This window comes from Scatophagus argus, chromosome 13 (assembly GCF_020382885.2).
Source record: "Scatophagus argus isolate fScaArg1 chromosome 13, fScaArg1.pri, whole genome shotgun sequence".
NCBI lineage: Eukaryota > Metazoa > Chordata > Actinopteri > Scatophagidae > Scatophagus > Scatophagus argus.
Window position 1 is genome coordinate 4,125,706 of NC_058505.1, and position 22,796 is coordinate 4,148,501.

Here is a 22,796-nt window from a genome sequence, read left to right on the forward strand (position 1 = left end):
AAAAAGTGGGAAATAAAACTGAAATAAGAGATGAAATGAAATGTAAGAAAGCAGAAGTCAATTAGAGACTGAGAGAGAGCTGCAGGGAGAAGCAGATAGGAAGAGAGGGGAGGGATTTCTGCAAGTGTGTGTGTGTGTGTGTGTGTGTGTGTGTGTTTGCGAGCATATGCCCACAGTGTTTGTGTGTGTGTCCCTCCTGCCTGCTTTCCGGAAAAGAGTGAACCGACACAACCCAGTTGTTTGAAGTCCACAGCGGCATAATCAGGTTGGTTGCAGCGCAGTGATGATTAGGCCATGTTCTCTTTAACGAAGCTGAACTTCAGGAGGGCTGAACGCCACTCTGTAGTGTGTGTGTGTGTGTGTGTGTGAGAGAGAGAGAGAGAGAGAGAAAGAGACAATAACCTGTGAATCAGGGGCCTGTTTCCAAAAAGCGATTTGTGAGCACTGCTGACACACAGATGGGAAATGGTGGCAGCATCAAGTTTCACAGATGATTGTCGCTCACAAATTGCAAATAAATTCACGAGTCATTCAGGCGTCTTTCATGCTCATGTATGGCCTGCAGTTATAGTGTTTGTTCTGATTCGTGAAACATGTTAGAATTAATGGGTGGGGAAAGAATCTTATGTGTCATATCAAAGTTTCTGTTTCTACATTCATAAATACAAGCGTGTATTTGTGAAATCAGACTAGAACTTTGCATTTTTGCGTACCAGTAGAGGTAGAGGACATATTTTGATCTTGTTTGATTTTCACTTCCCCAACTTATTTCTGTGTAGTGTGAAACACACAAGCAGTCAGGTGATGAGTCGGGGTGTGAACAAACCCTCTGAGGTGTCTAACCGTCGTCACAGTCCACTGTGGCAGGTCAGCTACTGTACTTAGTTGTGGGTGCACAGTTTGTCTGTGGAAACTCCCCTCCTTTGCCCCACAAGAAGAACAACCTGGCTAAACTAAAACTAAACTGTTGGCTTCTTTAAAACCTCTCTGCCAGACAAAACCAGAGTAATCCTTCAGTGTCTCTCTCACATCCGTGGATTGCACTGTGTGACAATACGAATCTGTTTAATGTGTCATTCAGATGAAGCTCATTGAAACTGAAAGGGTTGAACTGAGAGACATGGACAGACAGACAGACCAAGTAGTGCGACAATGAGACGCGGTCCTCGAACAATGCCGCTCTTTAAGTGTGTTTACATTCAAGTGTTTGTGTCTCGGCAAAGGAAAACGTCTGTAGGGTCCACGTGTTTGCATCCAGCCGAATCGTCTCGCAGTGATTTTGGATTAGTAATTGAGTACATCTGTGTGTGAGTGCACTTAGATTTGAGATTGCTTTCAGCTCTGCAGGCATTTGTGTGAATTTGTGCAGTAAGTGTGTATATGTGTGTCTGTGTGCATGCACCTTGGTAATTGTCCTTGCTTTAGATTGTGTGTGTGAATCACGCATGCAGTTGCCTGCATGAATGAGAGTGTGTGCTTGTATGTTTCTGCTTCTACACTTTAGTAATTGCCCCTGTGAGCTTGTTGGAGTGTGTGTGTGTGTGTGTGTGTGATTTCCAATAACTGCTCGGTTTGCTCAGCGTCTCCTCCGCGGTCGACGTCACGCTGCTCCTCTGTTCTGCTGGAAGTGTTTGTGAGGGAAATGAAAGCTCCGTTCGGGGGCGAAGGGGGGGACACGCTGGGAAATCATCGAGCTCCCGTTTACACCGAGCGAGCCGGGACTCGGAGTGACAAAGTTATGATCTCTGCGTCTGTCCCCCTGTGTGTGTCTGTCTCATTCAGTCTTCCTCCGTCTGTCTCTCTCTGTCTCTGTCTGTCTGTTCTCGTCTTCGTCTCTGTCAGTGTCGTGCTGTGTGCTTCGGGCGCATAAATGTTACATGAATGATGTTGCCGAACACATCAGAATAAACAAGGCAGCAGTAAACACATCGTCCCACAGGAGAGATGCGGTCGTCCCTCTCGTCTAATCAGAAACAAACAGGTCGACCTTTGTTTGTAAATGACTTGAGGGACACACGGATTCATAACGCGACACAGAAGGCAGATTACTTTTCTCTGCTAACTTTCTGTGTGTGTTCTCTGTCCTATTTTTCATGTCTCTAGCTTCCCAACACTGAATGCCACACTGCAGACCGTAACACACCGTAAATGTTTATGGTTGTTACTCCAGACAAATACAGTAGAAACATTTTACATCATGAATGACAGAATTAATGGTTTGCATGCACATCCACTGTGTGGCTCTGATACTGATGAGTCTCTCCTGCCTTTCTTCTCATATGATGACGTTCTTTCACGCCACCCGTTTCCCAGCTTGCGTTTTAGCTCATCTCATCAGTAAGACGTCAGGACTGAGAAAGAGCCCTGCATTAAAAAAACAATTGGAGGATCTGCGTCCACAGAGCTGCAATGTTTCAGATCCGGGGAGGGCACAGAAGCGATTTGCGAGCGCTGCTTACATGCAGATAACAAGCTGTGGCAGCATCACTTCTCACAAGTGACAAACTGAGAGTCCTGAAAGGCTCACAGATACGGCCGAATGTTTTCATTAGTGAAACGTGTTGAAATGGAAGAGGAAATGATGTCATGTTGCAAATTTGTTGCAAGGGGCCCCAGGAAGACTAGCTTGAGTAACGGATCCATGAGCTTGAAGTCTCATAGCATTTTGTCAGTTTATCATAATGCCATAATGAACAGTACAAATGCTGCATTCACATTACAAAGTAATCTTCTTTGCACACATTTATTTCATAATACAGCTGTCTGGATTACATTTTCCTGTACTGCAGCAAGGTAAGCCAGGTTCAACATTTTGTGCCAGCTTCCCTTTTTGCACCAACTCAGTCATCCCTTTCAAATGAAAATGTGCTGTTGTCCTCATGAAAGTCGCCTCAATCTCCTTCCACCCAACGGCGAGTTCATTGTGAACATTTTTAATTGTCTATATGATGAAGTCTAACTAAGAACAGAAAGTTCTGTCTGTCTTGCTTTGATCCAAAGACCAAACCGCAGGAACCTCAGCACTGCAACGCACCAAACAGTAAAAGCTGAAACATGTTTGACTCAGTCGTCACGGCTGATAAAGTTCAACAAGTCTGAAGCTTCTTCTGAACACGAGACAAAACCTGAGGCAGTAATTATCCCGAAAACGCCTCATCAATATGAACATTTTCAAAGTGTCAGAACTTCTTTTTGCAGTGCTGAGGATTTGTATAAAGATGATTTTAATGAACCTTCCATTGCCATTCAACTTTCTGAGTACAATATTAAGTCTTTCTCCTCATCCTCACTTTTTCTTGCTCTCTCTCCTCTGCTCTGTATTTTCAGCTGTTTTCTCTCTCTCACACACACACACATTTTCTCACTTTCCTTTGCTCTCTCTCATGCAAAACACCTTTTTTTTTTAACTTTGCCCTTTGCTGCCTTTTCAGAAATGGCAAATATGCACACGGCACACACAACACAGCACAGCAGTGACAGATATGAATGCAGGCATGCGTGTAAACACGGACAATACTCACACACACACACACTTAGACACAGCGTGCTCTCTCCTGCCTGAAAGTGGTGTGCGGTAGTTGAAATGGGAGCGAGCAGTGGCCCCGAGGCAGAGCTGGGATATGAATACATGAAGAGGGTCAGCGTGGCAGTTTTTGGGGGTGGGGGTTAGGAGGATGAAGGCTTCAGGGAGTGGAGGACTGCAGTTTAGGGTTACAAACCTCACAAAATGTCCTTTCATTTCTACATGGGAATGATTTGCTTGCAGGAGTTCGTATTTGGCCTCTGGTGGCCACATTGGAGGTTCACAGGCAGTGGGTGGGTTCTTCAGCGAGTAATGTGACCGTGTCTGATAAGATGACAAGATGTTTGAAGTCCAGAAATACAAATGTATCTACAAACTTTTTTTGTGTTTTACAAAGACATTTTCTGGCTTCTTTTCTTTTTTTCATATGAACCCGAATTCGAACGAGAGCCACGCAACAGAGGTGCGATTTGACTGATCCGTTTTACAGTGGCTGCATGGAATAGCAATACGTTGGAGAAGGTGAAGCTGAGATTCACTTCAGTCAGTCACTACAAAGAAAAGTGAGCGTAAGAAACACTGCACTTACACATTGAAGGGGATCAACACTGCAGGAGTCTGCAGTCAGCTTTAGGCAACAGCTGCACTTTGGTTAAAGTTGAGGAAAGTTTTTGTTTTTAGTCACCATTGCAAGATCAGATATTTTGGCAGAAAGCGAATTTAACGAGTTGTCGGTCTGTGCTTGGTTAAAGCGTAATGGCTGTGGATGTGTCCTATTGTCCTATTCTGGTTCATGTTATTGACATCCTCAGACAATGTTGATTAATCTGAGAGGACTTGTATTCTGTTGTATTTGTGTTGTACTGAATGGGACTTAAATCATCTGAAGGAATTAATAAAGCTGAGAGTAAACCACCATTTAACAATCCAACTCAAACTCTAAACAAGTCAGACTAGATTTGATTAGGTTTGACTGGATAGATCCAAACAAGTTGGGCATTTGGTTTTGTCTGTATCAAATAACACAAAGCGGTAAAACACAGCTGCTGGTGTTTCTCATAAGGACTTTGATGGCAGATTCAAAGCCAGAACTGACTTGTTGCTTTTGTCAACAGAATCACCAAAATAAATGTTGACATTTTACATTTCTGAAAATCTCAGATATGTTCAAACTTCACCTTTGATTTGTTGCAATCTTTCAACTTAATGTTTCTTTGCCATCTCGCTGCAAACGTGCAAATTTAACATATTCACTGAGACGCACAATGCCAACATTTTCTTCCGGCAGTTCGGCTGACACGAATGTACGACTAAACCGCAGTCTGACTGAGTTAAACTTTAGACGTATTAATCTACTGTCAGCCGGAATCACGTCCAACGATAGTCTTTGCTCCTCACTTGCACTTGTAACCTGCACTTGTTTGAGATTCTGGTACAGCTTGTCTGTTCCACGAGTCAGTTTCATCCACTGAATCTTGATACCTCGGTTCATGTATAATGGAATATGCAGAAAGTTTCATAATAACGTGTGAGCTGTGTACTTTATACCCAGATGTCAAGTGTATAAACTGATACAAGGCCACTTGTAAAGATATTTAATAAAGCTCACTCTGAGGACGAAGTGAACAAAAGATATTAAAGACATTAAGGATAATATGTTTGGACGCCGAGGCTGTTATTGTGGAGCTCCGTCTATTGTACCACTGGGTCATTATGCAATGAGAGGAAGAGAAGATATACCTAACATCATCCCTCAGGGTAATGATGCAGGGCGGCAAGGATGAAGAGAAGGAAAGAAAGGAGGAGGTGGAGGAAAGAGGCTGGGAAGACACAAAAACAACTGCGAGAGATGGAGAAAAGACAGAAGGCAGTGTGGGAAGAAGTGAGAGTAATAGAAAAACAGAAAGAACGAATTGCTAAAAGATGTGGAGAGTGATTGAGATGAAGAGTGAAGGACAGAGACGTTGGAGAGCAGGAGGAAGAGAGGTGACGAAAGAGAGAAGACGGCAAGTGGAGAGGAAGAGGAGGAGAGAGAAAGTGAGAAAGACACATGGCAGGAGATAGAAAAATGATGACTCGCAATGCTGAAAGAAGATGAAATGAGGACAGAGAGAATAAGAAATACATTTTTTTTAAAAAAAAGAGGACGGCAGGACAGACAAAGTTAGACAAGAAGAGAGAGGAAGACAGGAGAGGCGAGGAGAGACGTGTAGGTGGATGAACCTGCAAAGAGAGACCCAGATAGAGAAGAAAGAGAAAAGAGAGAGATGAAAGAGGAAGCAAGAAAGTGAAGGATGAGAGGAAGAAGAAAGAGAGAAGGAAGGCAGAGAGGAGAAGAGCACGTGGGAGAGGAAACAGACAGGGAATTTGAAAGTTTTTCTGTGTGTGTGTGTGCATGTGTGTGTGTGTGTGTGCGTGTGTGTGTGTGCGTGTGTGTGTGTGTGTTGAGGGTGGGAGTGGGGGGGGGTTCCCGTAGGGTTAATTACATCTCTGTTCTCTGTCAGTGCAGCTCTCTCCTCCATGATCTGAGTGCCTGCTGCAGGCTGACAGGCCACACACACACACACACACACACACACATTGATATATACCCACACGCTCATAAACACAGATAAATACACACATCCATGCACATTCATATATCACAACACACAAACAGAAATGTTCATGTCTCCTCCTTTTTGTCTTCCTGTCACTGTTTCTGTTCTGTCTCTCTTTTCCACCATCTCTCTCTCTCTCTCTCACACACACACACACACACAATAAGACGCCGCAGTGTGTCTCAGGAGAACACGCGTTGTTCTGTTCAGAGTTATACACGAAGACGAGGGCCCGTCCTCGTAATAGCTGTTAATTTTGCATAAATCATGCACAACATGACCCACATGTAAATCACTCATGTCAGCAGGATATCACATCCCAGCAGTTTCTTCTTCTCCTCTGCAGGAAACAGTAGCTGCATCCACTTTCACTGCTTTGTCTCAGCTCCTCTGGTTGTCTTTGACTCCACAAAGAGAGAAAGAGTCTTCCTATCAGGCTTTAGGAAATAGATAATATAATATTATATAATATAATGCAGTGGTTAGCACTGTCGCCTCATAGCAAGGTCAGGTTCCAGGTTCGAATCCCTGGGCCCTTCTATGTGGAGTTTGCATGTTCTCCCTGTGCCTGCGTGGGTTTTCTCCGGGTTCTCCGGCTTCCTCCCACAATACCAAAAACATGCACATTAGGTTAATTGGCTGCTCTACATTGCTCCTAGGTGTGAGAGTGAGAGTGTGTGGTTGTCTGTCTTTGTGTGTTGGCCCTGCGATTGACTGGCGACCAGTCCAGGGTGAACCCCGCCTCTCGCCCGTAGTCAGCTGGGATAGGCTCCAGCTCCCCCGCGACCCTGATGGATAAGCGGTATAGAAAATGAATGGATGGGTAATATACAATATAAATCTACAGGTGCCATCTTTATTGGGGTTGCCTAAAGTATTTGTATCACTGTGTCTTCTTCAGCAGATTATTCCCAGTTTGACCGTTAAAATAGTTTATTGTTGGGTTGAAGTTGAAGGTCAAAAGCAGTCAGTGTTTTAACCAATATGTATAATTAAATGAAGGCTTTTAGCATAATTTTTCCTTCCTCCTTGCTCTGCTGAAAAGTTTTTCTCTGACTGATAATTTTGGAGCGTTTTTGCTTCTGTTTTAAAATATGCAGCAGGGAGAGACACGTCCATTTGACTGTCCAAACATCAGAGCAAAGTGGCTCTAATAAGAGGCCACTGCTCTTTAATTTGATGAGCTGGCACCAAAAGCAAGTCACTTTTATAGCACCTTTCAAAAGCTGGGTTTAACAATGATTCACAGTTACAAATGAAAGAACATGGGTACGTAGAAATGGAAAACAAACAAACAAAAAAATAAAAACATGCAAATAAATGAAGGTTAGGATGAATATTAAAAGCTCTAAGAAGGATTCAGAGCAAAGGTAACGTCTTAAAGAGAAATTAGGTCTTTAGATTAGGTTTAAAGTGCTCAACAGACTTCGTAGAAAAGTAGAATAAGTGTTTACAGGTCTGACGTGAAGATTTTGGTGGCATCTATCAATAAACTTGCAGACTGCAACCCCCTGAACACCCCTCGTCTCACCCTGATCCAGAGCCAGTGCTGGATTTGTCTGCTGAGGGCTACTGTAGAAACATGCCTGTGCAACATGTCAGAGGTGGTGGCCATGTTTAACCCCACCCAATCAATATGCGAAAGATATGCTATATAGACAAAAGTATTGGGATAGAGCTGATTTTCAGGGGTTGGGCTTGGCCCCTGACTTCCAGTGAAGGGAATCTTAATGCTTCAGCATACCAAGACATTTTGGACAATGCTATGCTTCCAACTCTGTGGCAACAGTTTGTTGAAGGCCCTTTTCTATTCCAGCATGACTGTGCCCCAGTGCACAAAGCAAAGCTCCATAAAGACATGGTTGGATGAGTTTGGTGTGGAAGAACTTGACTGGCCCACACAGAGCCCTGACCTCAACCCCATCCAACACCTTTGGGATGAACTGGAACAGAGATTGTGAGCCAGGCCTTTTGGTCCAACATCAGTGTGTGACCTCACAAGTGCTCTACTGCATGAATGGACACAAATTCCCACAGAAACACTCCAACATGTTGTGGAAAGCCTTCACAGAAGAGTGGAAGCTGTTAGAGCTGCAAAGCTGTCTGTGTGTTTAGAAGGAGACGTCATTAAAGTCCCTGTTGTCCCTGTGTAATGGTCAAGGGTGCTAATACTTTTGTCCATATTGTGTAGCAATGTCATCGGTGAAACATGTGGTATATTCAGATTTGTGTTTCCTGTGACAATCGTGGAATAAAGAAATTAGCTCCAGTAAGCTCCATTCTTGTCCTGTTGTTGAGTACCATATTGCCAGCCAGAGACAAACCTCCATTACTTCTGTAGATTTAAAAGGCTCTAAGGTAAACTTAAAGGGGTTTCAGATGATAATACATTAATGATTACACACTGGACCTTTAAAGCCAGGGATGGAGAAAGCAAATGTTTGAGTCAGCTGAAAAAAATTTCTGTTGTGAAACTTCATATGTCTGTAGTGGAGATAATATTTCAACATCACATTATTTGTCAGTGGGGGAGGGAGAAAAAGTAAAGCATGCAGCCAAACAACTGCACGAGTTAAGTGTATTAAGGCGGATTTTCCCTTTAACTTCAAATGGAAAACACAGCTCACAGTCACAGCAGTTGTCTCTTTGATTCAGTATTCAAAAGAAAAGTTGATGAAACATCAAAGTGCTTCTGCTGAAGTCTGAAGATTCCTGTTTTCATTAAAGGAGCCTTCTGCACAAATAACATGACAGGTCGTGTAATCCTCCTGACAAATCAGCGAATCTCCCTGTTGTTTGCACCTTTGTGGTTGAATCCCACAGAGACGTGTCCCTCAGAGCCACGGCCCGCTTTATTAACCAGTTTTGCCTTAATTAGCTAATAGGATTGTTTTAACCATGATCCAAGAACAGAATAGCCCACGGGAAGACAAACACCAACTCTGTCGAAGTGTGTGTGTGTGTGTGTGTGTGTGTGTGTGTGTGTGTATGTGTCTGCATGTATCCTCAGCTGTGTGACACATTGTGCAATTGCTTGTGAGCGAATGACTCAGTGAGGTGTGTGTGTTTGTGTGTGTGTGTGTGTGTACAGATACATAAATTGGATGTGATTCTGTGCTGCATGTGTGCAGGAGTTTCTGTTTGTGTCAGATTCTGTGTGTGTGCGTGTGTGTGTGTGTGTGTGTGTGTGTGTGTGCCATCTGAGGCTCCACAGTCTCCTTCTCTGCTTTAATTAACAGGCCTTCTTGCAAGACTTTCTCTGGAATATGAAACAATTTTACCTGATGATGCAAACGGCTGAAAACAGCGCCGGGTTAGTGCCTCGCCTCCTCACCTGACACTTTCTCTTTATGCGAGAGCGTTAATGTATGCGGGCGCTACACTTGTAGTTTTTATATCCGTGTACTTTAGTGGCGCTGCAATAGCCAAAAGGCTTATTTTGCTGGAGGAAATGTGTGTGTGTAAGCAAAATCCTTTGTACTGTGTGATGAAAAAGAGCAGGCTGTATCACAGCTTGGCAATGATGTTCTTGCTACACAAGCGCTCTTACACATCCATGCACGCACACACTCACACACACATTTCCACTCACACATGCCCACGCAGAGACACACATGAGCCTCAGCAAAGTCCAGGCAAAAACCTGAAAAAAAAGGGCAGGCGGGGGGGCAAGAAAGAGACAAAACAGAGGCAGAAGGCACAGGAGATCGGCAAATATGCAAATCCGAGCCATGGAGCTCCGGGTCCAGTTAAAAAGAGAAATGATTAGAATGATTTTCTAAAATAAAATGTGATAATTCTCATGCGTCCCTCCATTCAGCCAGTGCATATGTGCGTAAATGCAGGCAATTCAGTTCAAAGCCTTTCTGTCCCATAAGAGAAATTTCACTGGCAGACAGGATTTGTATTAAAAACACACTCTCAATAAAAACATGTGATAAAAAAAGGGACAATAAAAACACCCTATGCACAGTAAAGACACACAACAAATCACCTCAACGGCCACCACATGGACAAGCACAAGTCGATAAGAACAGAGAGGGACTGTGTAGCTCGATACGGCGCAATAAAAGATGGCAGCTCATGGCCAGGTCACAGTGAAGGGAAGTAAAAATTGATTCCTGTCTTTGTCCCTCTGTTGCAGTGTGGTGCATTCGCTTCTCCCAGGAGCCCGCGGACCAGTCAGTGGTACTGGGAGAACGGGTGGTGTTGTCCTGCGTGGTCTTCAACTACAGCGGCATCGTCCAGTGGACCAAGGACGGCCTGGCCCTCGGCATCGGAGAGGGTCTCCGAGGTGAGGGAGGGGAGAGAAATCTTTTCGTGGGAGAAAGTAAAGAAAAAAAACCTTGCGGCTTCACCAAGCTGCAGGGATCAAAGTGAAGGGAAGAAGGGGAATAACTCAGCCACGGTTTCGGTTCAGTTTTGACTGTAAGAACCCTGACAAAAGCTATTATGCCTGAAAAGTGTAGGGGTTTTTAACATTAAGGGAATGAACTCTGTACAGAGGGAGAGAGAGTTAAGAGCCAAGAGGCGTGTGAGTGACAATCTGGGCAGAAATGAGTCCTGTATATCATGCTGAATTAGAGAAAATCCCTCACACTGCTGACAAAGGCAGACGCACACTCGCATTTACATTTTAAGCTGACACGCACATCCAGAATGACTTACTGTGAGTGCAACAGTAGGACACACTGCATTTCAGAGATGCAGCCAAAAGTGAGGAGAAAGGGGCTTGAAAGGGTCAAATCCACAGCAGAGGCGGAGGGGTTTTTCTGCATTCAGGAAATGGTCAGAGGAAACACAGAGGTGCAAAAAGAAGTGGCCAGGGAGAGGAAGAAGAAAAGCAAGAGAAAATGTCCACTGACCTCAAACCCATTTGGCAAAAATGTTTAACCAGGCTTTTGACCTCAGTGACTCACTGACTGCTTGTACTGATATCTTATGACTGCAGTGCTTTACTCTTAGCACACTTTGGAAAAATATGTCAGCAGTGGAAAGTATCGCAGACTTTTATCTGTTACAAGATGAAAAAACTCTCTTTAACTGAATGGAGAAACTTCCCTGAAAAGTGGTCACACAGTAAGCAGTGGTGTAGGAGGTAAAAGTCTTACCAGAAGTCAAAGTACTCATATTGCAGAATATCCAGTTTCAGAGTAATATTTTAGATTGTTTTTGTATTTATTTATTTATGCGTAAATGTGTACTTCACTTTAATGTTGCAGCTGGTAAAGACACTTTAAATAGATTTATATGCTATCAGCTTAATCTACAGCAGGTCCGAATGCATCAGCTTCTATCTGTTATATTAATAATGAGAATCTGCAAAATATGTAGCTTGTTAAAGATGTTATAGTGGGATTACTCGAGCAAAGTGCAAGTATTTCAAAGCTGTAGTACTTTCCACTACTTGTCAAGTAAAAGCTGCATATGGGAGGTAAACAACACAGCTGCTTTTTGACCAATAATCTGTGAGATTCCATTTTTTTGTTTTACAAAATCTTCATCTCTCAATGCATTAAGGTTTTCCCCATCAGTGATGTCTGATATCTTTTGTTGTAAGCAGGACTGCTGTGAGCTTTCTGCTCTGCGTTTGCCTTCACCTGTCAGTCAAACTGCGACAGGGACTACGACGTCTTGTTTGCGCTTTCGTGTTTTTGACGCTACAAGGAGACAAACTCAAATGTCATGTGATATACATACAGTTTTTCTTCTGGTAATTCAAAACATCTGACTGTGGCTGAAAATGCCGTCAATTCTTTTCTCCTTCCTGAAGAGTGTAATAAAACAGCAGCATGTATTTATATGTGAAAATGTCACAGACATTTACTTTCACTGGATAAAAGAGTACATTAGCACTTGCATACTTTGTGGCCTTTCAGCTCTGAGCCACACATCACGTTTCCCATCAGACTGTAAGTGAACCCACAAAGAAGTGCGCACACTGCAGCACTTAAGCATATCACACACACATATCACACACACATTCGCCCACGCCGAAACAAAACACAGACACGTGCGCACAAATGACGATCGGACATGTGATGCGAATCTTGTGTTCAACTCAGTTTATTTCACAGGTTCAGTAAAGGTCAGCTCGTCTCTCTCTTTCTCTCCCGCTTCTTTTCACTTCCTGCGCCGTCGCCACTTGCTTCATGCATTTCCCAGTAAAGCTGCAACGATTAATCGATCAGTCAATTAGTGAATTAAAAAAAAACAAACGGATGAGCTGCCGTCAATTTTGATAATCAATTAATCATTTCGGTCACTTTTTAAGCTAAAATGTCAAACCTTTGCTGGTTCCAGCTTCATAAATGTGAGGATTTGTTGCTTTTCTTTGTCTTTTTATGATAGCTGATGAACAATCTTTGGGTTTTGGCTTCTTAAATGGACAAAAGAAGCGACCTGAAGATATCGCTTTGGGCTCTGGGAAACTGTGATGAGACCTTTTTTTGGACATTTTATAGACCAAAATGAATCGATTAATCGTGACAGTGATCGTTAGTTTCACATCCCAGATCTGTTGTTTTTCATTTCTCTTCCTCTCCCCTCATCCTCTTCCTCCTCCCTCTGTCGGTAACGCTCTCTTTGTCCTTGTAGCCTTTTGCAAGCCTGGTTGTGGTCACACTCACACACACACACACACACACACACACACACTCACAGGCGTTTGATAAACATGTTGTCCTCTTTGTCTCTTTTTGTCTGCTTTTCAGCCATCTATCATCACCTTCTGTCCATTATTTATCCTTGAGTTGTCGTCACTCCTCCCTCCATCCCTGACACACTGTCTCTCAATCTTTTCCTTCTCCTCTTTATTCTGTAAACATGAAGCCATGTCATGCATGGAGCCAGTAAGTCTGTAAGTTTTTAATATTTTCACCAACACATAATAACGATTTGTTCTGATCTAACGAGCTGGTGCTGGTGCATGAAGCATGACATGGAAGAGGTTGTTGTTATGTGCCCTGTATGGTTTTATACAGCTGTTGATGACAGTGTGGGAGTGCAGATTGTGCAGTAAATTTATACCTGCAGTTTGCACACCCACACACACGCGGGAGATCTGCGTTCATTCACCGTCAAAAACAGTTTTCTCAACATCACACAGTTGAGCCTGCACACATAAAATACATGAAGTACAGAGGGAAAAAAACACACCTTTGATCCGTGTATACCAACGTGTACATACACATGTGTGTATCGTGTGTACATGTATCAATACACACGCGCTGATCCACTACCAGCAGGCATCACTGGTGGCAGTTTATTGTTCGTCTTCAACCTCCTCCTCCTCCTCCTCCTCTTCCTCCTCCTCCTCCGGCTTCTCCTTCTCCCCGGGGTGCTTTCACCTCTGTGGTTGCTATGCTGTGAGGTGCTGGAGTGGATGATGTAATCTCCACTAATACTTTTGCCCCCCTCATCCACCCACCCACCTTCCTCCTCTCCGCACCCCAACTGCCTGCCTGCCTGCCTGCCTTTGCCATCTGAATCCATGATGTCATGTTAGGATTGGGCACGGAGGATCAATGAGTGCCCCCTAGTGGGACGTCACGTTCAATTATGTCTTTGTCTGAGAGGCGAGGGTTCAAACGGAGGGAAAAGGGGGTGCTGTGATTGGGACGGCGCTGCCTGCAGTTCTGTCGTTTGTGTATCATGCAGGAATTGATGTGGCATCTTTGTGTATGTGGGGATGTTGGTTGAAAAACCCCTCAGTAGTTTATCTCTTATTGTGTTGCTGCGTGCGTGTGTGTTTGTATGTGTGTGTGTGTGTGTGCTCCTGCATTCATTACCTTCCTCTGTGTTGTTTGTCTAAAGGACATACTATCATCTCCCGAGACTCTGCTTCATCCAAAGAGGTCTTCAGACCCTCTGAAATAAAGTCTATTAACGCTAAATGCTGTCTGCGTGCTATGATGAAAAGCTGTGACATTTTCACATAAATACGCGTCCCATCCGCCGCTATCCGTCCCTGATTGATGTAACGCAATTGTGATTCAGCTTTTATCCATTTTCATGAGAGCTTTTACATTTGCTTTATCTTGTAAACAAGTCAGGTGTCAGCAGAAGACAAAAGTTCTGCCGCTGACACTGAATGAAACAAACCGATGAGTAGATGTGTGATTGTTTTCAAAGGTTTTCAGTTGCTTTTTTAAAAGCGTACAGTTTAAGAAATCACCGTTTAAAGGGTTGGTTCACAAAAAAAATTACTGGAAAAATCAATACCTTTAGTGGCTCACTTTTTGTTCCATCTCCAACTTTTTTCTGCAGGCCCAATACAACAGACTTGAGTGGATCTTTTTTCTTTTTGTTTAAAAATTTAGAAGCAAAAACTGTCCTTGTTGCTCTGTATAGTCCATAGCAGTTGCAGTTTTCATAGGGACAACATTTTTATTGAAAACTGCATTTAGGTGAACTATTTTTGACAGCTACAAATCATTGTCAACAAAAACTTCCCACTGATTTTAAGATGTCCTTGATGATAAAAAATAAATAAATAAATGAAACAATAACAGCTCTGAAAGGTGAACCCAGAGCCTCTTTCCCCTGTGTGTTCACATTTTCATCCAACCTGAGACCCTCAGTGTTTCTTAAACAAAGAAGATATTACTCTCAGACGCAGATCACATGTGAGGTCAGTGGTGTTTTGACAGCAGTGCATCGGGTTAGGGCCAATCATTTTTAAAAAGTGGGCCTTCCTGATCGGCAAATAGAGCAGAAACTCCAACAAGTGCATGAATCAGAGAGCGAGTTTTCTCCTCGATGTCTCCTCCATTTACTTCACTGTACACCTGGCGTGTGTCTCCTGCAGCCTGGCCCAGGTATCGTGTGCTGCGGTCTCTGGACATCGGCCAGTACAATCTGGAGATCTCCAACGCTGAGCTGTCTGATGACTCTCTGTACGAGTGTCAGGCCACCGAGGCCGCCCTGCGCTCCAGGAGGGCCAAACTCAATGTGCTCAGTAAGTGAACGTTTTTCAGATTTTCCTTTAACTTCCACGTGTGTAGTTTGATGTGTAGTTTGAGGAAAATGACTTTTCAGTCCAAGGAGATGATTATTGATTCCAAGAATACCTTGCTGGTACTTGCTGGTAGTTTCCTGAGTTGAGAAGATGACCAGTGTGGTTAAAAGGACATCATCAGTTTGAATACACACATTTTCAGACGTGTTTCTAAGACCTCTGTGCTTTTCACTGGCTTAGTTTAATATTTTTCACGCAAAGATTTGAGTGAAACAGTAGATGGAGAAAGTAATGGAAAAACCCCATCACAACTAGTGTTATGTGGCTCTTGAACAAAACATTTACTGCCTGGTTAGATAATATGGGCTTCAAAATTTTAAGCCATAACCTTAATTTAACAAGAAGTTGCCCTTGATCATGAGATGTTGATGGATAGGAAGAATGAAATATGGACGAGAGACAAGACACTGAAAAGGAATTTAGAAACTGCAAATTAATAGTTAAAAGCTTGAAGGTCAAGCAGCTAATTCAATTCAATTCAATTCAGTTTATTTATTTAGCGCCAATTCACAACAAAAGTCTCATGACACATTCCAATTAGAGCAAGTCTAGACTAAACTCTGTAATTAAGAGAACCCAACATTACAACCTTATGAGGAAAATGCTGGCCAACAGATGTGGATATCACAACAGGTTGGTGCAAACTGACTCCCCCAAAGAGAGAACAGTTTAACATCACTTTGCTGCTGTTTGGGTAACACCGTGTGCTAAATTTCCAAAATGTGAACTTTTAAGGAGCACAGCCTTGTTTCACTCATGGTGGCAAAGCTTCTCTATCCAATGCACATTTTATTGGCTTAAGACGTCAAAGACAACCTTTAGGCTGAAGGAAGTCACGCTCTTCCATTTGAAAATCATCACTGCATGCATGCGTGAAAGTGCAAGTGGATTTTCTCGTTTATGGATTTGTGTGTGCATCTCCTCCAGTCCCTCCTGAAGACCCCGAGGTTGATGGGTCCCCGGAGCTCCTGCTGATGGCCGGGACTCCGTTCAATCTGACCTGCGTGACCCGCGGGGCCAAGCCTGCAGCACACATCCAGTGGACCAAGGATGGAGTCATCGTGGAGGGGGCCTACCAGTCCACGGTGACTCACACGCACACACACACACACACTCACACACACACGATGCAGATGAAAGTCATGTAGCATAAAACACCCATAAAAGTCTGAGGAGTTTCTTACACTAAACAAGATCTTTGTACGTACTTTGGGCTTCAAAGGAGTTTGTAAGACAAATTCTACAGTCTGCTCCTCACTAACAGCCGCTCTCAGTCTGTTTGCTGTTTGTTTACATACTTTTTGCCGTGGGCACTTGCAAAAGGGGAAATACAGTATGTACACCTCAGGCCTCTCATCACCCCTGGAGTCCTGCAGTCGGCAGCGCAGTAGACAAAGTCAGCACAAGACTTTGCTCGGTTTGTGGTGGACAAAATGATAACATCTCAGCAGATGGAGGGCATTTTTTAATTACACAATGCTTTTGAATGAGTCTTAAAGCAATTGGAATCTGATTGATATGGCAAGCTCTTTATTTTTCAATAGCAATAGCAATGAAAGAGCATCATCACTGGAACGCATCAGTGATATCTGTTTACCATATCAAACTAAAATCTGTTATTTTTAATGAACTCTTCCCATATTCCCACTCACTGAGAAAGCCTTGACTGCTGAGTTATTTGATGAAAGGCACAATAACAGCAGTTAAAAATCACACTTAGTGAAAATCACATTTAGTGAAACATACATTTGATCTAAACTGACTGAAAATGAACTGAAATCTCATCTGCAGACATACGCTCTCGTGTGTCAGTTTATTGTTTGGACTGCAGTGTGTGGTGCTTCGGTCTGTGAGTTAAGTGTTTGGACATGACGATAATATAGAAGAGTCGCAGTAATTGTACATTTCGACATTTAAGTGGTTTTAAAAGTTGAACAAATGTAAATGAATGAAACTGTCTCTAATGAAAACACCTCTGTGGATACTTGTGCTCTCATTATGCTGTAAGTTTGATTCCCACTTGGGCCACATGATGCAGTTAAATAAATACACTTTGGGTATTTCAGTAAACTTTGTAATCACAGAACGTAGTGCTTACAAACTGAATCTTTACCACTCATTTATTCAAAAAGATGTTTTGATCTCAGCTGGGTTTTCATCGCATCAGTCTCGACGTGATCCCGTTGATCCAGTGTTTTTTCATTAGCTTCAACGTGTGACACTTCATCTTCAATAAACTTTGTCTTGCTGTGGTCAAACGTGCCTGCAGGTGAGACGAGAGGCAGAACACACACACGTCCGAGACGTCAGTCGCTCTCCACGCTTCATGGAAAACTTGAAAAATTACACACATACACGTATAGGCAGAAACTGTACGAGCCGACTTGGGATCGCAGCGATGTATTCTGCACTCTTTTCTCCCACAGTCAAACTCTTCACGCTCCCATATACTCTCCTACACACATGAAATTATGCCTGCGAGCGCAGACACACGCTCACACATGCACACTCATGCTTTCATATGCACAGCGACTCGTCAGCACACACTGACTCACACATCTAAACACAGCTGTTTTTGCATCTCTCGCAGCCAGTTTCGTGCCCCCCCACACACACACATACACACACACACACGCTCATACATATTACATGCTGCTCTTATGCTGCTGTGCCGCTGACCACGCGTTTACACTGCAGTGACGGCTGTGCTCGCTTTCGTGACAGATTTTGTAGCCAACTCCAGAGTCCAACAACAGCGGACGTCATGTCCACGTTGTGCAGAAAAAGCCTGATGATGTATGCAGCTGAGGATTGTTTGATTGATTATTGATTCCTCTATCAGTTAAGAAAGAAAGAAAAAACTGTGAACAATAGCCATCACTAATTTCCAAAACCAAATAAATTCTTCAAATTCTGTCTGATCAAACATATTTTAGCTGCAGTGAAGTGAAGTGTTTCGGCTGTCATTTTGAATGCACAGTCCAGTGTCATTATGAAACTGAATTGCTTGTGTTAATTTAAAGCACATTTGGTAGGCGGTTGTTTTCCTGCGCCAACGCTAAACGTCTGTATTATGAAGATAAAGCACAAGAAGACTGGCTTCCATAAAAGGTGTCCTTCAAACTCTGTTCAAATTCTACTTTGCACTCTTTCAATTTCCAGCTTCTCTAACTTCTGCATCATGTCCAAAAAATGTTGTTTATTTCTATCTACAGATTGCTGTTTCTATTTCCATTTTATTTCTTTACCTCTCTGGGCTCCATCAGTAACCCTCCTATGTCTCCCTCCTTTGTGCCCCCACCTTTCTTCTCTCTTATTTCTACCATAATATTTCCCTTTCCCTCCTTGTTTTGTCCTTTTCGTCCTTCCCCATCCACTGTGCTCCTCCTCATCTTCTTCTTTGATCTTCCTCTGTCGGCTCCTTTTCTTAAATTCTACCCACATCCCTCCTCCGTCCTCCGTCCTTCGTCTCCACTTCTTTGCCAAACAGGAGGTGCTACCCGACAGGAAGAGGGTGACGACCAGGAGCTACCTGCCCATCACACCCACTGACACCGACAGCAGCCGCAACTTCACCTGCGTGGCCAGCAACCCGGCCGTGCCGATGGGCAAACGAGCCACTGTTACCCTCAACGTCCACCGTATGTTTGACTTTTGTTCTCTGAGTGTGAATGTGCCCAGGCAGCGTTCAGGTGACTCAGGCCAAACTGTTTGAGTGTAGGCACTCAGAAATCACGCTGTAATTTTAATCATCCACCCCAGCGGTGGTCAACTTGAACTAATTATTCAAAACAACAACACATATTCTGTATTTTTTCACCATTGTCACACTTGGGTTTGTTCTGGGTTTGATTTAGTTGTTTGCATTGATTTGATTGATCATCTTTCAGAGAGTTGATTTACTTCAACATCTGGAAAACTGCAAATCTTTTGTATTTAAAATGATTTCAGTTGTGTCCCTGAAGGAATAAGGAACGACTGCTCACAAGGAAACCGTACTCTGAATCTTCAATCCAGAGGATTGATGTGTTTTTCCAACCCAGTGCAGTAATTAATGGGAGAATAATTGCAGTGACAATGGATGTAGAACGAGTACTGTGTTAGTGCAGAGGGCTGTAGTGAGGTTTTGGAATACCACATTTTATTGTGAAATTTATAGTTTGTGTGACTTATTTGTGTCAAATGGATCCTCCTACTTCTTGGTACAGTTGAAACACTCTATAATTCTGTTCTTCTTCAGGTGTACATTGAATATGTGCTTTGTTTTCTGTGTAGACCCTCCTATGGTGACCCTGTCCATTGAGCCTCGCTCCGTCCTGGAGGGCGAGAGGGTCACCTTTACCTGCCAGGCCTCTGCCAATCCTCCCATCATGGGCTACAGGTCTGGCCAAATGTTTTATTTTACTACTCACTTTGAAGGGATTGTTGTAACTCTGTGTCCTGTTCAGGATGGGCTTTTTAATGGTGGTCAGTGTGTTTCATATGAAGCCTGCAGTCTAACATCAGAAGCCAGATTGCAATTCTGTTTAATGGCAATAGATTTTGTTTCATTTATTCCAATCTGCCAGTAACCACCATCTGGAGGCTATCCTGAACTGTAATTTCTACTTGCAGAACAGAATTGGTGAAAGTGCTGAACATTTGTACAATTAAACACTGACTTTTATCTTATGTGACAGCAGTGAAATTGCTAAATGCTGGGTTTTAACCCAGCAGTTTTAATCTGAGGTTTAGGACTTCACCAGTGGGTCCCAGTGTGGGCGCCCTGCCAGGCACTTAGGCACTAAGCCTATTGAGTGTATATTAGAATGTCATCTAATGGCAGATGTACAATATGGTTATATGATTTTGAGCTATATTTCTGCAAGATACGCTATGGATAACAGAAATGAAGAGGAATTTATTTCTAAATCTTGCAATCATTGCCGCAGGTTTTCACATGGAGGCTTTTTAAATGTTGCTTTAATAGCTTTAATTGATCATATAAAAACTCAGATTGTGTAGTAGTAGAAATTTAAGATCTGGATCACCACCAAAAACATTATAAAAACCCATTTGAGATCTCCTGCCGACAAACAGACATAACAGTGACTTGCAGTGCTTGAAAGCTCGTTAAAGCTCGAGTGAACGCGTTTCTCCGTCAGATGGGCGAAAGGCGGCGTGCTGCTGGAGGGGGCCAGAGAAAGTGTGTTCGTCACCACGGCGGACCACTCCTTCTTCACCGAGCCCGTTTCCTGTCAGGTTTTCAACGCCGTGGGAAGCACCAATGTCAGCATCCTGGTGGACGTGCACTGTGAGTAGTGAGCTGAGCTGAGCACATCTCTGAGCTCCAGTGGCTTTGTTTGCCACTGTTTGTTTGAAGGGTCACGCTGCATTTATTTTGTTACTACACTGTATTGGTGTGTTGTGCAGAATAAATTAGCGATAGATGGTTGCTGTATACTCTCTTCTCTCAGTTTGGTCCACATTCAACAAAGCCTGGTGGAATTTGTTGTCAAAGCTTATACATAAACAGATCAAAGTAAATAAGAAAGAATATGTTAAAAAAAAAAAAGTAGTGAGATTATGGAATGAAACAACTACTTAGTGAAAACAACTATTGCTGAAAATAGTTGAATAATAAAACAATTAAATTAGGAAAATGTACCACACTAAAGCATGTCTTGCTTCATCTTTCACCAGCAACTCTGTGGTTGCAGAGTCTGTATTTCATACAAATGTGTCTTTCAGTTGGCCCAATTCTGGTGGTGGAGCCCAGGCCAGTTACAGTAGACGTGGACTCTGACGTCACTCTGAACTGCAAGTGGTCTGGCAACCCCCCTCTGACCCTCACCTGGACTAAGAAGGGCTCAAACATGGTAAGAATAAACCATCAAACCTTCCCCTGACCTTTGAATTTGAAGCTTACATCTTCTATATCTATATAAGTTTCCGTTTTCGCTAAAATGTCACGTATTTAAATTTGCGCTTGAAGAAAAAATCAGAACAAACATGCTGTTGTAAATCTGACCCCTGGAATTTCAGCTGAATCCTTCAGAAAAAACGGATCTTAACCTACACTAAGACCCAAACTGCACAAATGTTTGCTCAGCTGTAAAGCAGACGATTAGAAGTAAAACTCCATCCTCATATCTTCAATATTTAATTCATTCCTCACAAGTGAAGAAAAGCTCCAGGAAAGAAAAAAAAAACTTAATGGAGCCTGCTGACTAAATCAACATGTTTTATGAATTAAGTATCTTCCTCCATCCCTCTTTTTGAAATCTCTTCCTGTCTGTCTGTCTCCTCTTCCCACCTAGCAGATTTACTATGCTGCTCCATGTGCATACTTAAACTCATGTATGTGTGTGTCCAGGTGCTCAGCAACAACAACCAGCTGTATCTGAAGTCAGTGAGCCAGGCCGATGCGGGCCAGTATGTCTGCAAGGCCATCGTGCCCCGGATCGGCGTGGGAGAGACTGAGGTTACGCTCACTGTCAACGGTCAGTCGCCATCCAGTCACTGTCATTAATAACAGCGCTGACAATAGCAGAAGTGATATTAACGAGTGGAACGGACTTTCCCACGCACAGCAAAGTGCCTCTGCTTCTGACCTGACGTGGGAGTAAATACCAAACCACATGGACCCCCGTGACGTTGGTGTTTAGTCTGGACTCATTCCGTACATCACGCATGTGTCTGTTCCCCTCCGACGCCACTGAAGGTCCAGAGCTGAGTGCTGCATGGGTCTCGTCCTTATGTCTCATTCATTCCAGCCCAAACCTGACCCAAACCCAACAGATGATTGTTCAGCCCAAAGCCATTATTTCAGTGCCAAAACTCCCTCCCAGAGAAACCAGCAGTTACGTAATAAATCAAAACTGACCCACCAAGAACACAATGAGGAAACTGGAGTTCAAAAATGATCCTTAAATCTCGCCAAACGGACGAAGTTCCCAGTCAAAATAAAAAGGGCGACAGCGATGCTCATTTGCATGTCCTTGAGAAACATTTGGTGAGCTGATACTCGTTCACTGACTGTACGATATGTTGATACAGATGATTCAGTATTGTCCATCAGTTATAATTCCCACAGTAATCGTGTTTACATTACATTTAGTTTGTGATACGGTGGACCACGCACACATTTTGCTTTGATCCCCTACTGAATAGCAGACTACTTCTGTGCAATTACTCTTTTGATGCTTTCATGTACTGTGCCATAGACAAACAATGCTGAGTGGTGTGTAGTATGAGGTGTAGCTCCTGACTTTTAGTGAGTCAGAGTTCACCAAAGTTGAACTTCACTCTAAAGCTACAGGTAAAAATTTGAAACATATCTTTTAAAGACTGGCGTGACCAGGCTTTATTCAGCTCTAACTGTTTAATAGTAAAAGATGACGTCCCTTTTCTCGATGTCACTCACCAACCTTTGACTGGCTTGGTAGTTTTTCCACTTGGGAAACAGACATCAATGAGCACAGCATCAAATCCACTGTGATCTGTCAGCTGAAAAAGAAAATCATGAATGTGGCCACCGTTCTCACTTGTGGTCTGTGGTTACAGCTCTTATAGTGTGAGTTAATATGGTCAGGGCTTTGACTTCGTTGCAAAGTTCAGTGTTTGTGTACGTCTCACACCTTGTGATTTGCTGTGGTAATCCTCTTATATCTCT

At 43.1% G+C, this 22,796-nt stretch overlaps 1 protein-coding gene across 2 annotated transcripts in view; it reads left to right on the plus strand.

Annotated features, from left to right (window-relative positions):
• Positions 1-22,796, plus strand: part of kirrel1b (kirre like nephrin family adhesion molecule 1b) — a 69,055-nt gene that overhangs the window by 31,302 nt on the left and 14,957 nt on the right. For both annotated transcript variants that reach the window (XM_046408217.1, XM_046408218.1), the window contains exons 2-9: positions 10,268-10,417; positions 14,933-15,082; positions 16,070-16,227; positions 18,633-18,783; positions 19,418-19,523; positions 20,287-20,435; positions 20,873-21,000; positions 21,498-21,624. In XM_046408217.1, coding sequence (XP_046264173.1) covers positions 10,268-10,417; positions 14,933-15,082; positions 16,070-16,227; positions 18,633-18,783; positions 19,418-19,523; positions 20,287-20,435; positions 20,873-21,000; positions 21,498-21,624 — 1,119 coding nt within the window. The remainder of the gene's footprint in view (positions 1-10,267; positions 10,418-14,932; positions 15,083-16,069; positions 16,228-18,632; positions 18,784-19,417; positions 19,524-20,286; positions 20,436-20,872; positions 21,001-21,497; positions 21,625-22,796) is intronic.